General features: G+C 44.0%; 1 protein-coding gene across 1 annotated transcript in view; it reads right to left on the bottom strand.

Annotated features, from left to right (window-relative positions):
• The window catches only part of USH2A (usherin), a 580,026-nt gene that overhangs the window by 135,360 nt on the left and 421,092 nt on the right, over positions 1–23,574 (bottom strand). Inside the window, exons 47-48 of the mRNA XM_048843172.2 lie at positions 16,914–17,112; positions 1,078–1,246 (exon numbers count right to left, since the gene is read on the bottom strand). Coding sequence (XP_048699129.2) covers positions 1,078–1,246; positions 16,914–17,112 — 368 coding nt within the window. The remainder of the gene's footprint in view (positions 1–1,077; positions 1,247–16,913; positions 17,113–23,574) is intronic.

The following is a 23,574-nucleotide window of genomic DNA, read 5'->3' as shown; positions in this document are numbered from 1 at the left end:
TCGCGGGAAGCCGGTGGTGGGAAGGCACGGAGAAGCAGAGCGGGGTGGTGCGTTCAGGGGAGGAGGCAGAGCGGAGGTGAGGTGAGCTGGGGCCGGGCACGGGGAGGGGAGCTGCCGGTGGGTGCTCTGCACCCATCAAATTTTCCCCGTGGGTGCTCCAGCCCCAGAGCACCCAGGGAGTCGGTGCCTAAGGCGCCACTTTTGATGTGATCAATGGGGGAGCGGCCACCCCCCCTGCTCCCCCCTAGCTACACTCCCCTGCCCCTAGGAGCCAGAGGGTCCCACCAGAGGCTTCCTCGGAGCTGCCCCAGGTAAGCACCACCGGGACTCCCCACCTCGCCCCCCCGAAGTGCCTCTGGCTCTTAGGGGTGGGGTGGGCACCCACTACGGTGGCCCACGAGACCCTCCTGCCCGGTTCTGGGGGCAGTCAGGGGATAGGGGAGGGGGGTGGATGGGGCAGGGGTTCTGGGGGGCGGCGTCAAGGAACATGGGGGGTTGGACGGGGCAGGAGTCCCGGGTGGCGGGGGTGGGCAACGACCCCCTCGTGGGGTGAGGGGGAAACCCGTTATTAAGATTTTGGCAGCTCATCACTGGGTAATGGTGAAGCTATCCACACTTCTCTGTATGTATCACAGGTATGGAGGGACTACAAGCCCTTGCTACAGGAGCAGGCAGGCAGACCAACACAAGATTAAGTCACACAAAAGACATAGCACCACGCAATTGCCTGACAGCGTCCCTATTAAGCAGAACTGCCCTCCCCATTAAGCAGCAGTTGGTGCTGTTAAGTATCATTCATGTTAAATTCGTCTGGGAACTGACTCAATTAGGAAGATTTATCAGTTAGGCATTTCCTGTGTAAGTGGAGTGCACTGTGTTTAGGCAGCAGTATCAAGACAGTTTCTCATTGCCCATTCTATGTCAGCACAGAACCCTTGCTCATCCATAAATGACACCAAAAACCTCTATAAATGCTGAACATATTAATATTTATTCACCTTCCTTGGTTTAAGAAGTACACCAACTCTACTGTGCAATTTTATTTCTTTCAAATGCTTGAAGGAAGTTGCCTCTTACCTGCTAATACCCTGGTGTAATAGCCACCACAGCACTGATACTTCGGTTGCACAGCGTGTATCTGACCACCGCAGCAAACCCCCAATGAATTAAGAATAAATGGAATGTACTTGTCTTCACAGCACTGGAAGCCAGGTTTATTGTTGTGCAGAATCCCATTACAACACACCTAAAAGTAGTTTAAAAAATAGAAAGCCAATATCTGTTAAACAAAACATAATGCACTCGCTGACAAAACAATGTATATGAAAAATGTGTACAATAAATCCTAGCTCTGATGTTAATAAGAATGCAGACAAACAAAATGCAACACGGCTAAAATCCTGTGCCCTCTAGCATTATTAGACTTCAATAAACTACTGTTCATCTGACAGAATGCTGCTATTTTGTGGCCTTCGACCATGCTGCACCTTAATAAAATACTCCATTAATATTAATTGTCTTCACATGATGCCTAGCATGTTTGAGTCTCTCAGTATGGAGTAGATTTCCATAGATAGATATAATCTGCTCTCACCTTCCCATATTCAATTTTTATTTTGATGAGACATCTGATCTAAAAATCTTACAACTAAGAAAAACAGGACTTCCCAATATGAGCTCTTGAGTTTCCTTTTCACATTAAAATAAGTAGTTTTCTTCTTATAGCATCTGATCACTTATTTATTACCACAAGTCTTCAGACAACATGATCTCAAGAGAATATAATTTATATACTTTTTTCAAAATAAAATTTACATGGAAATGAATTTTGAAAAGGCCTTTTAACTGTGGTCTTCTCTCCAGATACCGTAGAGGAAATTATACGCTTGAACAATCAAATAATTATTTGTATGCTTACTCCTGTGCAGATAGACCGACATCCTGTATACATAACAAATCATATAGCACAGTTGGGAGAATCATAGTGAAATGTAACCTCAGAACCTGTTCAGTGCAGCTATATTAGTTAGAACGGCTGCCTCTTGTGGCTAGAAGGAAAATGCAGTTAGCAGTACAGCACAAGTGTTTGATAGCTATCATTCCTTTCTTTTCTCATTCAGCTCATCACAACAACAGAGAAAGAAAAGAAAAGAAAAGAAAAGAAAAAGAATGTTTCTATCTGTTCAAAAGGAGCTTTTGTTTGTCTAGTTCCTTTAAATTCATTACTGATTGACAACATTAAATAATTAAGAGAAGTGGAATGACTTACTCCCTAGATTAACAGCTGAATTATTTGAGGAATGATGGACCAAGTGGTATGAACTTATAAAAATAAAATCGTAGATATAACAGGTTTCAGAGTAACAGTTAAAAATCAAGGGGAAATAGGTTACCTTGCATAATGACTTAGCCACTCCCAGTCTCTATTCAAGCCTAAGTTAATTGAATTCCAATTCAGCAGTCTCTCGCTGGAGTCTGGATTTGAAGTTTTTTTGTTGTAATATCGCAACTTTCATGTCTGTAATCGCGTGACCAGAGAGATTAAAGTGTTCTCCGACTGGTTTATGAATGTTATAATTCTTGACATCTGATCTGTGTCCATTTATTCTTTTACGTAGAGACTGTCCAGTTTGACCAATGTACATGGCAGAGGGGCATTGCTGGCACATGATGGCATATATCACATTGGTGGATGTGCAGGTGAACGAGCCTCTGATAGTGTGGCTGATGTTATTAGGCCCTGTGATGGTGTCCCCTGAATAGATATGTGGGCACAGTTGGCAACGGGCTTTGTTGCAAGGATAGGTTCCTGGGTTAGTGGTTCTGTTGTGTGGTATGTGGTTGCTGGTGAGTATTTGCTTCAGGTTGGGGGGCTGCCTGTAGGCAAGGACTGGCCTGTCTCCCAAGATTTGTGAGAGTGTTGGGTCATCCTTCAGGATAGGTTGTAGATCCTTAATAATGCGTTGGAGGGGTTTTAGTGGGGGGCTGAAGGTGACGGCTAGTGGCGTTCTGTTATTTTCTTTGTTAGGCCTGTCCTGTAGTAGGTGACTTCTGGGAACTCTTCTGGCTCTATCAATCTGTTTCTTCACTTCCACAGGTGGGTACTGTAGTTGTAAGAATGCTTGATAGAGATCTTGTAGGTGTTTGTCTCTGTCTGAGGGGTTGGAGCAAATGCGGTTGTATCGCAGAGCTTGGCTGTAGACAATGGATCGTGTGGTGTGGTCAGGGTGAAAGCTGGAGGCATGTAGGTAGGAATAGCGGCCAGTAGGTTTCCAGTATAGGGTGGTGTTTATGTGACCATCTTTTATTAGGACTGTAGTGTCCAGGAAGGGGATCTCTTGTGTGGACTGGACCAGGCTGAGGTTGATGGTGGGATGGAAATTGTTGAAATCATGGTGGAATTCCTCAAGGGCTTCTTTTCCATGGGTCCAGATGATGAAGATGTCATCAATGTAGTGCAAGCAGAGTAGGGGCATTAGAGAACGAGAGCTGAGGAAGCGCTGTTCTAAGTCAGCCATAAAAATGTTGGCATACTGTGGGGCCTTGCGGGTACCCATAGCAGTGCCGCTGATTTGAAGGTATACATTGTCCCCAAATGTAAAATAGTTATGGGTAAGGACAAAGTCACAAAGTTCAGCCACCAGGTTAGCAGTGACATTATCGGGGATAGTGTTCTTGACGGCTTGTAGTTCACCTTTGTGTGGAATGTTGGTGTAGAGGGCTTCTATATCCATAGTGGCCAGGATGGTGTTCATCTTCCTGATAACACCATCCTGGCCACTATGGGGAGGTATTTTTTCATGCTTTGTGTGTATAAAAAGATCTTCTACACTTTCCACAGTATGCATCCAATGAAGTGAGCTGTAGCCCACGAAAGCTTATGCTCAAATAAATTGGTTAGTCTCTAAGGTGCCACAAGTACTCCTTTTCTTTTTATAGATATAACATTTACACAACACTATGTATATCCTTCCTGGAAGAAACACACAATCCATGCTGCCACTCCCCTCTACTCTGTGCTACTATCTTGTGTACATGACACCTTTCCTTTTACTGTTCATGTAAGAAAATAAATTGTATTCTCAACTATCTTGTAAATTTCTGATCACCAGATTCCATCTGGCTTTCACAGGGGTGTGCAGTGCAGTGAGATTAAAGGAATATAGAAAGCAAGGAACCACTGCCTCTGACTTTCCATGATCTGCAAAAAAGCCAGGCAGAAAGGCAGTGGCTCCGTCTCTCTCTCACCACAGGACCATACAATGCCCTGAAGGGGACAGAGATGGGTAAAGCATTATAAAGAATGGGTTCACCTTATAAAGGAGCGTTGTGATAGGCACAGTCCTTCTGCCATACAGTGCTCCTCTGAGAAGGTGAAGCTCTGCATCAACCCCAGTGCAGGGTTGTACTTAAATGACCTGTGGTTACTACTCCTTAAAAATAAAGCTGCATGAGGTCTGGTCAGTAGTAAGCCACTCTTCCTTCTTTCAGAGTAGCAGCCGTGTTAGTCTGTATTCACAAAAAGAAAAGGAGTACTTGTGGCACCTTAGAGATTAACCAAATTTATTTGAGCATAAGCTTTCGTGAGCTACAGCTCACTTCATCGGATGTAGCTCACGAAAGCTTATGCTCAGATAAACTGGTTAGTCTCTAAGGTGCCACAAGTACTTCTTTTCTTCTTCCTTCTTCACTCACATTTGTCACCAGATGGCAGATGGACCCAGAAGATTAGCTACAGTGTCTCTACCTTCTCAGGTCCCTAAAAGTAGCCTTGGCTCTATCAAATCAGCCAATATGTGTATCATTGGCCCCAATGTAGACTGCATGAATCAGAAATTCTTCAGACTTCCTAAGGGTATCCTCTGTTCCTCTTTTCATATTACTTCTCTTGGGACACCAGAGGCAGTATACAATCTAGTTATCCAAGTAAATGATGGCTTAAAACCTAGTCTTCAACCCTTCTCTATCTCTTTCTCACTGGCGGTCTCTTCTGATGGTGCTTCTCTTTGTAATCTACCTAATTTGGTTTCTCTGGTTTCTTTCACAGGCTTCAGTTGCTTGTCAATGTTTCCTTGTCACCCAGGATGAAAAGCAGTGAGAACTTGATCCATATATTGTCCCCCTGGACTTTGCAGAAATAGAAGTACTGCACATCTTTGAAATAGCCAGCACTGGATCCTGCAGTAGCCATTTTATAGTCCAGCTGATGTTCTTCCTTCAAATAATGCCCTGAGTGTACTGGGCACAGCCACTCCACATGCCTCAAAGAAGTATTGTAAGACACACTTTATTACTGATTGTAAAGTGTTTTAAGACCCTTGGATGGAAGGTGCTATGTAAGTGTAAAGTATAATTATTAATGTTTCTTCTTTCCCAACTGAACTCCCTTGGGAAATCCCCTGTCAGATAACCAGCTATGTTCTCTGAGCCTCAGTAACTAGATCCACACTCTTATTTAAAATAACTCAAGTCTTCCTGTCAGGATCTTCCAAAACCCCACACAGAGCTTCCCAAAAAAAACCCCAGTCAGAGCTAAAATACATCTGGACTTTTTTAATCTGGCGTTACCAATTGATGCACTTGGTACTATTATTATGTAGCTCCATAACGTCCTCTGCAGCCAGCTGTAAATTGTGAAATAGCACTTTTTTGGCAGCACTCTCAAGACAGTTAGTTACTATTTGCATTGGTATTGAGCTCAAAGAATTTGCATTATCAACCCATAAAATAAATTGTATTCAAGTAGCGTTAGGATTATGTCACAAACCAAATCAGCAAAGGCATTGAAAGTAATGGCTAAAGGTTATTATTATCTCATCCTCTTATATTTAGGTGTGGCAACACATACTGGATGTTGTAATGGTGCCCAGCAATTTGAGATCCTTGCAGTAATCAGACACAGGAGCCCAAACACTTGACCAGGTCTGAGATTCCACCCTGCAGAAGGCTGTGACATATGTACAGACTAGACAGCAGGTCCTTAGCTATAGTCGATGTACTTAAGATTGTTGTTACATTAATTCATTTGCAAATTGATACTTGTAAAAATCTTACTATCACACACATAGTGGTAAATCACTCTTGGGCTGTATTTTCTATGAACAGCAGGTGGTGATCGTGTTCCCTTTGCTCACTACAGGCATCCTTCAAAGCTACTAACTGTGAGCACTTGGTTGCTCAGGCATGCGCTTGTGTAAGGCAGGGAGCAGCCATGTTTATCTATCTTATCACACACACACACCTCCAGAGCCACCTATGAGAATGGCAAGTCTCAAAAGACTAGATGGAATTCTTATGAGCTATGAGCTTGTTAAAAACAGTTTTCTGCTTGTGGAGTAAGCACTGCAGCAATGACTGACCCTTGACATCCTCATAGGGGAAAGAAATCTCTTCTATTAGTAAATGCTGCTATTTTTTGGTTAATTGGTCCCCAGTACTGTGTAAGTTCCCTGCTGTCCATTGGCCAGACCATAGGAACTGAAAATGCATCTCCTGGTGTTACATTACGGGGACCTGGTGCTGTGGTGAGAGTCCAATGAGGCCATTCACTCCTCTTCCCAAGCTGTTGCTTTCCTTGGACAATTAACACAGATGTGAATTTTAAAACCTGTGAGTAATAATTCTGTTTGCAGTGCTGTACGTTGCCCTAGTTGAAGAATTTGCATTTGGGATGTTATTGACCAAAGCTTACTATATTTCTGTATTGTCCTCTTTTTGGGGGGCAGATGTTGACCTGAGCATCTTGCCCAAGCCCTGAGTGAACCTAGAATGGACTTTGCAACACTGCTGCTAATGTTCATGTGAATGCTGACAGGCTTGTGGCCTGAATGGAATGTGCCTTGCGATGCTGCCTTCTATATTCTGTCTAAATGCTGTCCGAGAGTCCTGCCTGTGAGGTTGAGCTATTTCAGGAGGCTAGATATAAAACCAGTATTTTTGCAACTGTTCTTCTTAAAGAAATGAGTCCTGACAATGTTTTGAATAAATGGCATTCATGTATTAATTATGATGAGTCAAGGGGCAAGCTTGCACTTCCTAGTAATGCCAGAGCTATGTTTGATTAGTTCATTAACAGCAGATTTATGTAGCTTGTCGCTGCTGAAAATAAAAGTACTGCAGCTGTATTAACACTTCCATTCAGTCTCGTTTTAGGCACTGAACTGTACACTGTGACCACTGTTGTTATTCAAACTCATGAGCCATTGCTTAATGAAATTATTTCCTTATACACCACTATTTTAATTATTTTTTTTATTGCGACAGTCTCTGATTGCTTGCTTGGTTAAATTCAGGATGCACATAGCAACAGCAGGACAGTTCAGGTGGTATAGCTACACAGGCAATGCAGACGTGTATCTTAGCTGCCGGGTGGAGTGGTACCACACTCCACCAGTAATTTGAATATCTTCCTCCGACTCCAGAGGATGTTTGTTCAATTGGCTAAAGTCCTTTTAAAGATTTCAAGTGTGAATAGGATTGTGTGGGAAACATACATTAGTAACGACACCTAGGCAAGAGAGCGTTATGAACTTCAGCAGACTGAAAACACCGGCATAACAATCCTGGGACTGAAAAAGAGGTACTGTCACATAGTGTACATTTCATATGTGATTATACAAATGAGGTCCACAAATGTATTGTAAGCCAGAGCTCGACACTCAGCTTTTCAGTATAGCTTGTCTTCTTATGGTTTTTGGTACTCAAGCATCACACTTGTGATGATGGTACAAGAGTGTATTTTGATGAAGAAAGAAAGAAATGCCAACCCAAGGAGTTTTATTAGAATAAGTTCAAACAGGTTTACAAGATTCAACAAGTGCAGAACAAATTACCTAGGACTAAACTTAGGACCTGATCCAAAGCCCATTGAAGTCAATGGGAGGCTTTGGATGAGGCTTTAAACTACTTCATTCATGGTCCTTTGCTTGTGCATGGATTTAAAATTAAACAGTGATTCACACAGAGTAAAAGATTATTTGACACATTGCATTCCTATTACTGAAGTGTGGGTTTCTTTGTTGGGGGTGGAATTGTGTTTTAACACTCTTATTTTGTATATAAGGAAAAAAGAACACAGTCCCTTTGTTCCAGTGTTCCATAACAACCAAACTGATATTGCAAAATGTCACCCTTTGATCAACAGATAAGGAAAAATGTTAACACATAACACTGGATCTCCAATTTAATTACATACAAATGGACTGATTGTCCTCTCACTTAATACCTGCACAAATCAAGTATAACCCCATTTAAGTCAATGGAGTTACACCAGGATACAACTGGTGTGAGAGGAAAATCAGGCCCATTGTCTCTTGCATAACATATACAATTAATAAAATGAGTGAAATGCCAGCTTGCTTGCGGGAGACTCCATGACACATTTCAAAGGTGACTTTCCCAATGTTTGCCCCAATTACCACTGGTTAAAGCGGGAGAAAGAAGGAGTGGAAGGAGAAGGAAAGAGAAGACTGCAGCTCAGCATTGGGTGTCTGTGACCAAAGTTAGATGATTGCTCTTGAGCAAGCAGATGTGGTTCAAGAGGCATGCGGTGGCTGAAGTAGTTGAGCTTAATGAAAAAGGGAGCAAGAGGAGTTGGGAGAAGCTGATTTTGGCTTAGGAGGGAGGGTTTGAAGTAACCAAGTTTCACCTGAAGGAGGGTGAGAGGAAAAAGAAAGAATCAAATGTGGTTCAACACAGTAGCCTCTGAGGGTGCCATAGAAAGAATTCTGTAGCACAGCAATGGTGACAACTGCATTTGAAAATCCACAGGTTTTCTTCCAAGTCTCATTACCCATTTAATCAGAGCCCATTCAGACTTAGCTGTGCCCCAACAGGTCCGTGTGGATATTGTCCCCCCAAAACATTCACACACAGTCTCGCTCTCCCGTCAGTGGCCAAACTATATGTGGATGCCTGGCTCAGAGGAAGGCAACAGAACACCATCAATATGTTGGGAGCGTTATTTGCATTTCAGAAGCAAAATGGGCAGGACATGCCCCTAGTCAGACATTCAAAATGTGCTAATCATGGATTTTTTGGTTTGCTGACAGTTGTAAAAAAAATCATGGGAAAAAATTGTTTTCAATCAACCCAAAATCAAAAATGTCCAGAATTTTTGGCCAATTAAAAAGTTGGGAAAAAAATTCATTTCAGGTTTCAGGACAAACAAAACATTTCATTTCGATTTCAGGCAATTTTAAAACTTAAAAAAATAAAAATAAAACAAAAGGACATTTCTAAAAACATGAAAAATCTAAACGTTTATTTTAGAAAATGTCAAAATGAAAGGTTTTGACTTTTTCAGATTTTTTTTTTTAGGGGTTGTTTGGTTTGGGTTTTATTTTTTTTTAACTAAAATAATTTGCTGAAACAACGTAAATCGATTAAAGTTTTTATCAACCTGTTTTCTCAAAAAGACTTCCAGCTGAAAAATTTCACCCAGCGGTATTCAAACGTATAAAGTGGTGATAGAGTGTCCCACAGTGATTCCCACAGGCCCTTCGGGACTGTTGGCAATGTGTATTACAGCAGGCCAAGCACTGGCTTGTGAGGGGTATCCACAATCGGGAAGATAGGGGGACAATATTTTCATCAAGTCACCTGCATGACTGAGTGGATTTTTTATGTAGGTCTATGTGACATGGAAGTCTTTCCCCTTTGGACCACCTCAAACTGCCTGGGCACTTCCATGTCTGTAAGCCCCCCTGGGTTATTTAGGGAGTCCTCTCCACCAGTTCACCAGTACAACCTTGGGCAGGAACATACAATTAGAAATAAACTTCCCGCTTAGCCCACTCTCTGGGGAGGGAGAGGAAAAGATCTCCTCCTCTCGATATTCTGTCTCCTGTGCCCCCCTCCCAGCCTTCCTCCCTTGCACTTTCTTCCCTGTCCTTTAACTGTTCCCAGCTGAAAGCTGATTGCAGTCATTGGGTATGTCGACACTGAGATTAGAAAGAAAAAAAACAAAAACCAATACCCATGGCAGAGAGTCCCAGAGCCAAAGCTAAAAATTGCAGTGTAGGCATGGGGGCTCGGGTTGGAGCCTGGGCTCTCAGACCCACACCCTTATGGTTTCAGAGTCAGAACTCTAGCCCGAGCCCCAGTGTCTACACTGCAATTTTATAGCCCCAAATCCTCCACCCCAAGTCATCTGGCCAGAGCCAGCTGCAGCCATGCTGTCGGTCTTTTATCCCAGGGTGAACTTACCTATTAGCTTATCAGTTTCCTGCCTAATCAAGCCATTAAGCATGCATCCTCCCCCCACTTTAAATCCACTCCAGGGGGTAGGAATAGTTAGTACCTTAGTGACCAGAATGCTGGGTCAGCTCTAGGCTGCTAGCACTCTGTCACCATCTATTTTAAATTATTCCCAGGGCTCTAATTCCACACTAATAGTAATAAATGTGACAGACCCAGACCAGTGGGGTACAAGAATCTGGTCTATTGGGATCCAGGAAGTGGGCGGGCGGAGCTCGTCCACTACGAAAGGAGCCCCCCCCAGCCTAAGGGGGAGATCCACAGGGCCTGGAGAGCCAACTAATTACGGGGGACAACTAATGAAAAACAGGAACGGGAGTGCGGTCAAAGGGTCAAACGAAGGGAACCGGACGGGGACACCGAGCAGAGAACCCCGGACAGCACCCACCGCTCCTCAAAGGCGTCAAGGGAGTCGGTGGACGCCGCCCAGAGGAACTCCGCTCGGAGGCATGAATGGACAGAGGATCGGAAATAGGCCCCGCAGTCGCAGGAGACTCCATCGGCCAACCTCCTCACCCTGGTTTTATAGATGGCCACTTTAGCCAGGGCCAGGAGGAGGTTGACCAGGAGGTCCCGCGACTTAGTGGGGCCACGGACAGGGAGTGCGTAGATGAGAAGGTGAGGAGAAAAGTGCAACCAAAACCGTAACAAAAGATTGGTGAGGAGCCGGAATAGGGGCTGCAACCTGGCGCACTCCAGATAGACGTGCGCCAGGGTTTCCCTCACGCCGCAAAAGGGGCAGGTGTCCGGAATCGGGGTGAACCGTGCCAAATACACGCCCGTGCTCACGGCCCCGTGAAGGAGCCGCCAACTGATATCCCCGGCGGGTACAAGAATCTGGTCTATTGGGATCCAGGAAGTGGGCGGGCGGAGCTCGTCCACTACGAAAGGAGCCCCCCCCAGCCTAAGAGGGAGATCCACAGGGCCTGGAGAGCCAACTAATTACGGGGGACAACTAATGAAAAACAGGGACGGGAGTGCGGTCAAAGGGTCAAATGAAGGGAACCGGACGGGAACACCGAGCAGAGAACCCCGGACAGCGCCCACCGCTCCTCAAAGGCGTCAAGGGAGTCGGTGGACGCCGCCCAGAGGAACTCCGCTCGGAGGCGTGAACGGACAGAGGATCGGAAATAGGCCCCGCAGTCGCAGGAGACTCCATCGGCCAACCTCCTCACCCTGGTTTTATAGATGGCCGCTTTAGCCAGGGCCAGGAGGAGGTTGACCAGGAGGTCCCGCGACTTAGTGGGGCCACGGACAGGGAGTGCGTAGATGAGAAGGTGAGGAGAAAAGTGCAACCAAAACCGTAACAAAAGATTGGTGAGGAGCCGGAATAGGGGCTGCAACCTGGCGCACTCCAGATAGACGTGCGCCAGGGTTTCCCTCACGCCGCAAAAGGGGCAGGTGTCCGGAATCGGGGTGAACCGCGCCAAATACACGCCCGTGCTCACGGCCCCGTGAAGGAGCCGCCAACTGATATCCCCGGCGGGTACAAGAATCTGGTCCTATTGGGATCCAGGACGTGGGCGGGCGGAGCTCGTCCACTACGAAAGGAGCCCCCCCCAGCCTAAGGGGGAGATCCACAGAGCCTGGAGAGCCAATTAATTACGGGGGACAACTAATGAAAAACAGGGACGGGAGTGCGGTCAAAGGGTCAAACGAAGGGAACCGGACGGGGACACCGAGCAGAGAACCCCGGACAGCGCCCACCGCTCCTCAAAGGCGTCAAGGGAGTCGGTGGACGCCGCCCAGAGGAACTCCGCTCGGAGACGTGAACGGACAGAGGATCGGAAATAGGCCCCGCAGTCGCAGGAGACTCCATCGGCCAACCTCCTCACCCTGGTTTTATAGATGGCCGCTTTAGCCAGGGCCAGGAGGAGGTTGACCAGGAGGTCCCGCGACTTAGTGGGGCCACGGACAGGGAGTGCGTAGATAAGAAGGTGAGGAGAAAAGTGCAACCAAAACCGTAACAAAAGATTGGTGAGGAGCCGGAATAGGGGCTGCAACCTGGCGCACTCCAGATAGACGTGCGCCAGGGTTTCCCTCACGCCGCAAAAGGGGCAGGTGTCCGGAATCGGGGTGAACCGCGCCAAATACACGCCCGTGCTCACGGCCCCGTGAAGGAGCCGCCAACTGATATCCCCGGCGGGTACAAGAATCTGGTCCTATTGGGATCCAGGACGTGGGCGGGCGGAGCTCGTCCACTACGAAAGGAGCCCCCCCCAGCCTAAGGGGGAGATCCACAGGGCCTGGAGAGCCAACTAATTACGGGGGACAACTAATGAAAAACAGGAACGGGAGTGCGGTCAAAGGGTCAAACGAAGGGAACCGGACGGGGACACCGAGCAGAGAACCCCGGACAGCGCCCACCGCTCCTCAAAGGCGTCAAGGGAGTCGGTGGACGCCGCCCAGAGGAACTCCGCTCGGAGACGTGAACGGACAGAGGATCGGAAATAGGCCCCACAGTCGCAGGAGACTCCATCGGCTAACCTCCTCACCCTGGTTTTATAGATGGCCGCTTTAGCCAGGGCCAGGAGGAGGTTGACCAGGAGGTCCCGCGACTTAGTGGGGCCACGGACAGGGAGTGCGTAGATAAGAAGGTGAGGAGAAAAGTGCAACCAAAACCGTAACAAAAGATTGGTGAGGAGCCGGAATAGGGGCTGCAACCTGGCGCACTCCAGATAGACGTGCGCCAGGGTTTCCCTCACGCCGCAAAAGGGGCAGGTGTCCGGAATCGGGGTGAACCGCGCCAAATACACGCCCGTGCTCACGGCCCCGTGAAGGAGCCGCCAACTGATATCCCCGGCGGGTACAAGAATCTGGTAGAAGGCAAATATACTGGCCACAGGATGAATAGTTTTCTGTTCCCTGAGTGACCAGAGCAGGGGCTGCACTAGAGCAATCAGAAACCTGCTAGAACCAATTAAGAGAGGCAAGCTAATTAAGACACCTGGAGCCAATTAAGAACATACTAGAATCAATTATGGCAGGCAGGCTAATCAGGACACCTGGTTTAAAAAGGACCTCCCATCAGTTAGTGGAGGGTGTGCAAGGAGCAGGGAGTGAGAAGGCGTGCTGCTGGAGAAATGAGGAGTACAAGCGTGATCAGGCTTCAGGAGGAAGATTCTGCGGTGAGGATAAAGAAGGTGCTGGGGGGAGGCCATTGGGAAGTAGCCCAGGGAGTTGCAGCTGTAGCTGTCTTGGAGCTGATACAGGAGACTTAGACAGTCGCTATCCGCAGGGCCCTGGGCTGGAACCCAGTGTAGAGGGCGGGCCCAGGTTCCTCCCAACTCCTGATTGGACACAGGAGGCGTTGATCTGGTCTGTGAGCAACACCAGAAGGGAAGGTCTAATTTGGAAAGGGATCTGGTCTGTCCCCGACCCACTAGGTGGGACAACAGAGACTGCGGAGATTGTTCTCCATTTCCCCCATGCTGGCCAGTGATGATGTTAGCTGAGTGAACGGCAGGTTTGAGCCTCTAGAAGAAGCGGCCAAACTGAGGGCTGCTGTGAACCTCTGAGATGAGTAAATCTGCCAAAAAGCGCAGGACCCATCAGGGCAGAGGAGGAACTTTGTCACATAAATGCTTACCAATGCTTGTACTGCACCTAGCTCGATAGGACCAAATCCAGAAGAAGAAGAAGAAGCATCTTCTAGAAGTTTTGAGCACTACCAAAGTGCAAACAATACGTAATACAGCCTCTGGTGGAGCGGACTCAGTAAATAAGAGTAGTGCTTACAAACATGAAGTGTCCTGTTTGTCATATGAGGATAACTACCTCAGAAGGTAGTTATGACGTTAAATGCATTAGTTTTTGTGAGGTGCTCAGTTAGTACCATGATGAACACCATAGCAGAAAAATAAAACTAACAAAGATGTATTTAAAACATAGAAAATGCAAGTATCTATACAAGACTGTTCGAAGTGTTGTAGCCATGTTAATCCCAGAATCTTAGAGGAACAAGATGGGTGAGATAATATATTTTATTGGACTAACTTCTGTTGGTGAAAGAGAGCTATTCAGAGCCTTCTTTGGATCTATCGCAACATATGCCATACCTCATCCAGTGCACTAAATGCCCCAATAGCAACTATGTGGGTGAAGCCAAATAATCATTACACTCCAATTAATTCACACAGAAAAATGATAAAAGACAAACACCACATCGCCCATGGGCAAACACTTTTCACAAAACCATCACTGCTTATCTGACCTCTCAGTCCTTGTCCTCAAAGGAAACCTGCACAACACCTTCAAAAGATGAGCCTGGGAGCTTAAACTCATAACGTTGTTAGACACTAAAAATCATGGTCTGAATAAAGACAGCAGATTTATATCTGGTTACAACAATCTGTAAGCCACTACCCCTCGCACCTCCTTGTTATCCTATGACTGGAGAAGTGTTATCGGGCCACTTCACCTTGGAATGTATTAACTACATGTGCTAAACAATCTGTTCCACTTTGTATTGAGTTGCAGCACTCTGAATACCTTTTCCAGACCTGAAGAAAAGCTCTGTGCAAGCTCGAAAGCTTGTCTCTTTCACCAACAGAACTTGATCCAATAAAAGATATTGCCTCATCTCCTTGTGTCTCTCTCTACATGAGACTGAAATTTTCCATCCTAAGAGTCACTATGAAAACGGAGTGAAGAAAAACAAAGTAACCCACATTCATTGAGAAAAAATATCTTTTAAAGTCAGTATTAATAATTCGGTGTAAGTAGCACAGGTAAGGGGTAGACGCATATTTTTTTTCTTTACATCCTCCCTAGAAGTATTAAAAATAATGCTACATGCTACATTTTATTAAACATTTACATTTGTTTCTCAAAAAGTAAAAAACAAAAAACCCCATAAATTAATTTACATTTCAGAACAAAATCATGCTCATAAGTCAGCAGTAAGGTTTCAGAAACGCTAGGTGCATGGCACTCCATTGAATGCAACCCAAAGCTAAACCTGTGTCAGCTGGAATAATTTATATTTTGATCTGAATCCCTCATATAACTCACTTTCTTAATTACTGTCTCCTCTGAAAGTGAATCTTGTGAATACACAGTTAGCTTTAGACACTGAACGCGGAATGATGCGTTGACAAATAGGGACATTATTTCATTACATTAAATCTTACCCTCAAACTAAGAGTTTTCTACCTCATTTGTCAATAAAAACCATTTACAGACTCCTACTGTCTGGCTGCACTATTGATCCAACTCCTGAACAGCAACTAATATGATGATTAATCTGCAAATGACCATAATTTAAAAATATTCCTGATAAATCATGATAGTCCCATTCAGAGTTGCTCATTATTGTCATGTAAACAACCACCCACTTGTATCTGAATCTAAATAGATTTGCTGTAAAGCAGAATCAAGTCATTCAATCAAGGAAGAATTTGAAAGGCACCTAATCATCTCAATAAACAATTATTTGCCATGAAAATTATGATGAATGATATGAGTTAAATGTACACCAGGAAGCTTTAATCTTCACTTCATGACCTTCCCCAGAGGTTTTTTCAAATAGACGTGTACTACAGTGTAATTGCAAACCTAGAAACTTCACTATGATCTCTATGCTTCACACTATGACTACTTAGAACTTTATAGTGACAGTGCTGAAAGGACTTAGATCCTCATATACTTCAAAAAGCACAGTTCCTTACTACCTGAGTTAATGAAGTATCTCCTTTAGCTATTTGCAGTATAAAGCATTTGACACACCTCTGAGCAGTTCTGATTGTATCCACTCAAGGGCAGTGGTACACAAACACTAACTAGTTAATTACAGGTTTTAGAGTAGCAGCCGTGTTAGTCTGTATTCACAAAAAGAAAAGGAGTACTTGTGGCACCTTAGAGACTAACAAATTAGTCTCTAAGGTGCCACAAGTACTCCTTTTCTTTTTAGTTAATTACAGGATTTCTTCTGATTAGGATAAATTGTAGTAGAGGGAGTTTATACTTTTCCTGGGAAAATTTCTCAGTGAAAAAGATTCATATTGCCATAGATTTTAAGACTATAAGGGACCATTAGATTTTCTAGTCTGACCTCCTTTTTCAACACAGGCCACGGAACTTCACCCAGTTATGCCTGTAAAGCCCAATAACTTATGTTTGACTAAAACATCTCTTCCAGAAGGGCAACCAGCCTTGATCTGAAGACATCGAGAAGTGGAGAATCCACCACTCTCCTGGGGAGTTTGTTCCAATGATTAATCACTCTTATTGTTAAAAATTGTGCCTCATTAACAATTTGAATTTGTCTGGCTTAATTTAATTTCCAGGCATTGGTTTGTGTTATGCCTTTCTCCAAAGGTTAAAGAGCCCTTTAATACCTCATACTTTTTCCCTGTAAAGGTACTTAAATGTGGGCACCAGAGCTGGATACAGTATGTATCATTCTCACCAATACTGTATGCAGTAAAAATCACCTCCTTATTTACACTCACTATTCCCCTCTCCACAATTCCAAAAATCACATTAGCCTTTTTGTCACAGCATTGCCTGGGAGCTTATGTTAAGTTGTTTGTCCACTATGACCCCTAAATACTTTTCAGTGTCACTGCTTTCCAGAGTATAGTCTGCATTCTTTGATTCTAGATGTATGATCTTGCACTTGACTGTTAAGTTAAATATATGCAATTTGCAAGTACCTTAGACTCTGGATGATAGCACAAGTCTCCACAGATGTTTTCATGTATCTTACATTCCAGTGATAGGCATGGTCTATTGCTTCGGTTCATCGGTAGCTGCTGGGCTGCAGTACACCGCCGCCAGGCTTTACGTAAGAGATCATATCCTAGAACAATGCCATTCGGTTGTCCTGGTGATGCCCAGTCAATTTGAAGAGATCTACAGTAAATAGAATAATGTCTGGTACAACAATTAATTTAATAATCCTATTTTTAGTTGAGCTTCTGCTGACATTCACATTAAGTTAGAAGTCTCCAGCAGTTTCTTTTTATATTGGGCATATGGAGTGGAATTATTAAAAGTGTCAAAAATCCCCTTCTAAACTGTCAAATTAACAAAATCTTTAATAGCCAAAAAAGTAGCAAACTAGCAAAATTTGATAATATTTGGGAAAATGAACTCCTTATAAGGACTGGACAAAGCACCTAAAAACTTAGAGCTATAAAAGACCAATTAGATTATCCAGTCTAGGTATCTGCTAACATAAGATTTTTCCTTTCAGAACATTTCCTAGCATTTTGCCCAGTTTAATATAGAATAAGTCATACCCTGGCAGGGGAATGGATTAGAAGACCTAATAGAGTAGATACTTCCTATCTCCAGCTTCTATGACTCTAGGATGTATTGTAGCATTGGGCAGTAGCACCATTGCCAAAGTTGAGCTAGACATTCCATTGTAAACCAATCTTTTCATTTGTTAATAACTTTCATAAAATAATTCCTTTTGGTCTGAAACGTCTTCTAATTGTTCCCTCCTCATTGGAGAATTAACAAAAACAATGTTTTGAGCCCTTTGAGTTAGATAAGAATGAAAAAATATGTATTTTTTTCTGCATTAGCAAAATTGTTCGGTTTTATCTTTTTGGTGGTCACATAACTCAACATGACAAATTTTAAAAACTTCAGATTTAGAATGTGTCTCAGTAAGCAATATTCCTCATTCTAAGTTTGAACTTTTTTCATTCAGAAATAAAGCTGGAAGTGGGGGAAAAAAGCGTGTATGGTGTGAAGGATTCAAGGCTCCTGGATCTCCTGTGGGAAAGGTGTGATTCTGCACTATTTTCAACATAGCGCCTATAAGGCACAATCCAGTCCTTGGTTTCAATATTTAGCATCAGATTATCCAGTTTAGAAGAGAGTGAGTGCATTAAAGGAAAAAATTCAGTCTAGTCTGTGGAACACTGGTCACCATTAAAAAGTCATGAGTATTGTCTCCAGGATCAGACCCAGCATTACTAAAAACATCATTCTATTTTTCCAAAGGAAAGATCTCAAAATTGCCACTAAAAGTAATAAAATTGCCACCCTCTTCCCTAAAAATGTTCTTACTAAAACATTTTTACCTGGATATTTAGAATGAAAACGTTATTAATTTAAAGTTTTGTATTTTAGCACAAACATGATCACCATTTTACATATATTTAGGCTGTTTTGTGTTATTCTCACTGTACAGCAGGTGACATTATCACTTAGGTAATAGATTGCAGTGCAGGACTGCTACATACCAGTCCTCCTATCTGTATATAAAATTGTCAAGTACTTACTATTCCCACAATACATTTTTTTTTTAAAATCTCCATAGCCCAATTACACAGCCACTGTCAGAATGCCAGTGACATCATAAATTAGCATTAATTTAAACCAAGACAGTTACACTCAAACAGCAGCAGCTGCGATAAACTTTGACATCTTAACAGAATAAAAATAACAGCGCACTATTATTTCACTTCCTTGAGGTATAAACAGAGGAACACACATAGCAATATGCATCTGCAGAGAGAGAATTAATGTCACCTATGAAGGAATAACTTCACAGGTGACTTGTAGAGTCACTATTATTATTCTGAGGTCTTCATCTGACTCACTGAATTAATTCCACATTCTGTAGATGGCTATTTTGTATTCACTGCATATTCAACTATCAAAAAAAACCCAACCTCCCTACACTTAAGTAACATTCCAGGGTCTGATTTAAACCCACAAAAGCAGGAAAATATACAGAGAAAGCTGAAGAGGGGAGAAGAAAAGAAAGAAAGGCTAGTACTTCAAACTTTATTCATACCATTGTGACTCTCTTCCAGTCTTTGCACACTGCAGTACCATGGCAAGCCAATATTTCTAGCCATACTGCTGAATGATTTTGTGTTCGAGAGCTTCACTCAGACCATCAGGGTAAATTTTCAAAGCATTGTGCAGGGTTTTACAGGTTTGCAAGTCATATTTCTCACTAAAGTAAAGCGGAATCTCGTCTAAAACCTCGTACAATGGTTTGAGCATTTTACCCCTTATGTAGGGCTCAATGTATGCTACTGTTTAAAAAGCAAGCACTTTATTATTATACTATTTACACAGATACAACTAGAGCTAAGTGAATACTGTGATGGTGCCCCCCATAAGGCTTTATGGAAATAGGCTTATGAATGTATATATGGCATACCTGGAATATGTTTTATGCTACATATACCATGTAACATATCTCTGTAAAGGTTATGATCTACTGAATTTATTCATCCTATTTGTATGCATTATTGTATTCGAAGTTATGAATATTGGCTGTATACTTGTTGGATTTTAAATAACCTTAGTAAGGCATTTGGTCAGCTTCTCCAACCAAGAAGCACTTAAGGGACAATGAATCTTGGAAGGTTCCAATTCCCATGAGAAGTTTACATGAGGACATTCAAGGTAGCAGGTGAGCAATGGCTGCTGTCTGTAAAAACTGAGTCATGCATGGACATGTGACTTGCCCAGGTGACGCCAAAACTCCATGTTGGAGCTGGACTTTGCATAGGAGAGAGGAGGGGGGCCTCCACCCACAAGAGAGAGTCTATTTAAGCCCGTGGGAGACCCCTCCATTTTGTCTTCAGCTGGGTAAACAGAGCCTCTCCACCACCAAGGATACCTGAAAAAAACTGGAACAAACTGTAACTACAGGGGGTGTGAGTGATTGCTGGACCCAGACTAGAAGGAGCCTAGTCTGTAAAAGGAAGCTTACTGGAACACCACTGAGGGTGAGATTTTGTCTGTATTCAGTTTTCTTAGACATAGACCTGCGGGTTTTATTTTATTTTACTTGGTAATTCACTTTGTTCTGTCTGTTACTACCTGGAACCACTTAAATTCTACTTTCTGTATTTAATAAAATCTTTTTACTTATTAATTAACCCAGAGTATGTATTAATACCTGGAGGGGGGGCGCAAACAGCTGTGCATATCTCTTTCAATGTTATAGAGGGTGAACAATTTATGAGTTTATCCTGGATAAGTTTTATACAGGATAAAATGGATTTATTTGGGGTTTGGACCCCATTGGGAGTTGGGCATCTGAGTGTTAAAGACAGGAACACTTCTTAAGTTGCTTTCAGTTAAGTCTGCAGCTTTGGGGCACGTGGTTCAGACCCTGGGTCTGTGTTGGAGCAGACTGGTGTGTCTGGCTTAGCAAGACGGGGTGCTGGACTCCCAGGCTGGCAGGGAAAGCGGGGCAGAAGTAGTCTTGGCACATCAGTTGGCAACCCCAAGAGGGTTTCTGTGATCCAACCCATCACAAATACTATTTAAAATAACTGCAAATACTTGCACAAATTCTTTAATACATTTGTTTCAGCCCTTCAGTGTGTCCTTTTCAGGTGAAATTCACCCCTGTCCAGAGGATCAGGAGAAGGACTATGCACCACTTAAAATAGACTTATATTCAGCAGGGATTGAATAGGACTTATGTTGCACATAAGCTTTGTGTAACAAATGTCATCTTGGCCATGAGACTCAACTGGGGGCCTCCACGGCTATAGATTCTTGAGCATCCACTGCTTGAGCTAAAGAGCCAGACTCTGTAGTTGGGAGCTGTAACAGAATCACATCCTCTGGAGTGGCACAGATGGGGATGCATTACACACTGCTCTGTGGTTTACACATTTCCTCTGGACAGAGGAAACTCATCCCAAGCAGCTGAAGCCCAGCAGAGTTCAACCCCCACTTATGATAGCTGTCACCTTTGCTAACGTACTAAGGTTCAAACCAGGGACCCATGCTTCATGCTGGGGAGTCTGGCCCACAGAAGAGAATCAAGACATGAGGCACCAGAACTACAACTCCCAGGAAGCACTGAAGCACCTCAGAAGAACATATTAATTTCAAACTGACCTCAACAATATGTTTTGAAACACTTTGGGAATTTGGGATTTGGGAATGTTGAAATATTTCATTTTAATCAGACATTACTGACTGAAACGTTTTCAGAATTTTCCATTCCACAAATATTTCAACTTTTTGCCCTGACAGAGCAGGGGTGGGCAAACTACGGCCCGTGGGCCCCCTCTGATGCCGCAGTCCCCGCGCTGCTCTCAGAGGTGGCCAGCACCACCTCCCTGCGGCCCGCGGGGTGGGGGGCAAGAGAGCTGCATGTGTTGCCCTTGCCTCCAGGCACCGCCCCCCGCAGCTCCCACTGGCCGGGAATGGGGAACCGCGGCCAATGGGAGCTTCGGGGGAGGTACCTGGAGGGGTGGCAAGGGCAGCGTGCAGAGCCCTGTGCCTCCCCCTCCCCCAGAGGCCGCGCAGGGACATGGTTCTGGCCGCTTTCTGGAGCGGCACAGCATGGGGCCAGGGCAGGCATGCAGGGAGCCTCCGCCGGCCCCGGTGTGCGCCGCTGGCACCCCGGAGCCGCTTTAGGTAAGTGGCGCCGGCCCGGCGCCATAACCCCTCCTGCACCCTACTCCCCAACTCCCTGCCCTAAGCCCCCTGCCTGCACCTCGCACCCCTCCTGCACCCCAATCCCCTACCCTAAGCCTCCTGCTGCACCCAAACCACCTTCCCTGAGCCCCCTCATACAACCCACACCCCTCCTCTGCCCCAATCCCTTGCCCTGAGCCCGTTCCCGCACCCCCTCCCACACCCCGCACTCCCTCCCACGCCCCAACTGCCTGCCCCAGCCCTGCATACAATTTCCCCACCTAGATGTGGCCCTCGGCCCAAAAAGTTTGCCCACTCCTGCAATAGAGAATAAAACAAAAATTTGAAATATCTGAATTTTGATCAGCTCTAGTTATTAGGAGTTTGATTATTATAGTATCAACAACCACAAGGATCCAAAATCATAAGTTTGTCTTAAACATTATAAGATTTAAAGACAAGTAATTTGGGGGTTGTGACTTTAGTCTTTAGGGTTCATATTTTCAAGCTTTTCTCCTCAAGGATGAGGGCTAGACATTTACTTTTTAAAAAAAATGAAATCTGAGATTCTTACATAATCCACTGACTTTGGGAGTGGGGGCCTTAAGAAAAATACCAAAAATTATGAGATTCACAATAAAATGGTAAAAGATGGGAACACTGTTGTTATTCTTACTAGTAGTGATCGTTGGGGCAAATAAATTCCTAATTAGGGATCACATATATTGAATTATTGTCTCTCTAGACCACCACTTCTTCATAGCAGATGGAGTCTTTTGTATTGGACAACAGTACTTAGATATTTAGGGATGCAGTACGACACAATAACCAAGACACAGACTTGCTGGGACTGGGAATCAGATAAATAGTTATTTTCTCCTTAAGAGCTACCAGTTATAAGTGCTATACAGCTAAGTATTTATTATTAGAGAATTTTTAGTTTGAAGATCACAGATCCTCAGGACAATTCTTACTGATTTGTCATGGTCTGGGTTGATCCACATGAGCACCTGCAAATTCTGCTTCCCCCAAAAGCACCTAAGGGGCTTTTCATTTCTTTCAGACAGCTCTGAGGAGTTCTCTGTAGTGTAGCCCCTAGCCCTCAGACTCCTTATCACAGCCACCAACCTCTTAGTTCAGAACAGGATGGAATCCCCAATAGGGTTCATCTGCACTGTCCCTTACTTGTCTGGAGTGGTCAGAGTTGTTATTAAGCAACACAGCCATTACTTTGCCAGAGGGCTGAGTTTATCATCTTTGAAACACCAACAAATAAATAAATAAATAAATAAAATCTGTTTTTTAAAAAGCAAAAACTGATTTTCAAAACAGAGGAAGTGATTAGTCCACTATCCAAACCAGTAGTCAGCTGGAAAGTGCATGGCATGGTGAGAGAAGAGCACCATGCTTCTAGTACTGAAATGAAATGTCTCACATAGGGATTAATCCTGAGCTTCTTACTCAGGCAAATTGCACCCTTGATTGCAATGGGAATTATGACTGAATAAGAATGAGAAAAAACTGAACAAGGAGTTCATGAATGCGTTCCATACTGTTTTGTATTTCAAGACTGGCATTAAAAAAATAAATAAATGTTGGACTGTAACATTTTGTACCAAGTTTCAGCCTGAAGCTGAGTTTCTAAGTGTTGGGAGTGGAGGGGGAAGAAGGTATTCATAATGGTAACGGTGGTATAACCTTCATCAGAACAGCCTGGATGGAGCTGCTATCAGAAAGACTTCTAAAAAGTTGGTGGGTGAAATTATAATTTATGTCATACAGCACATGGAGGCAAATTTGAAAACAATTATTTGTGAATGCTACAAAGACATTATCCTACAGCTTTCTCATCAATAATACAGCCCCCAAAATTGATTCAGAAATGGAGAAACTGCCAGGGTTCCAACTAAAGACAATAAACTGCATGAGCTGTGCTATATCTCATCCTTCTCATGA

Source organism: Caretta caretta, chromosome 3, assembly GCF_965140235.1.
Source record: "Caretta caretta isolate rCarCar2 chromosome 3, rCarCar1.hap1, whole genome shotgun sequence".
NCBI lineage: Eukaryota > Metazoa > Chordata > Testudines > Cheloniidae > Caretta > Caretta caretta.
The sequence above is the reverse complement of the archived record's forward strand: the minus strand, read 5'-3'. Positions and strand labels throughout refer to the sequence as shown.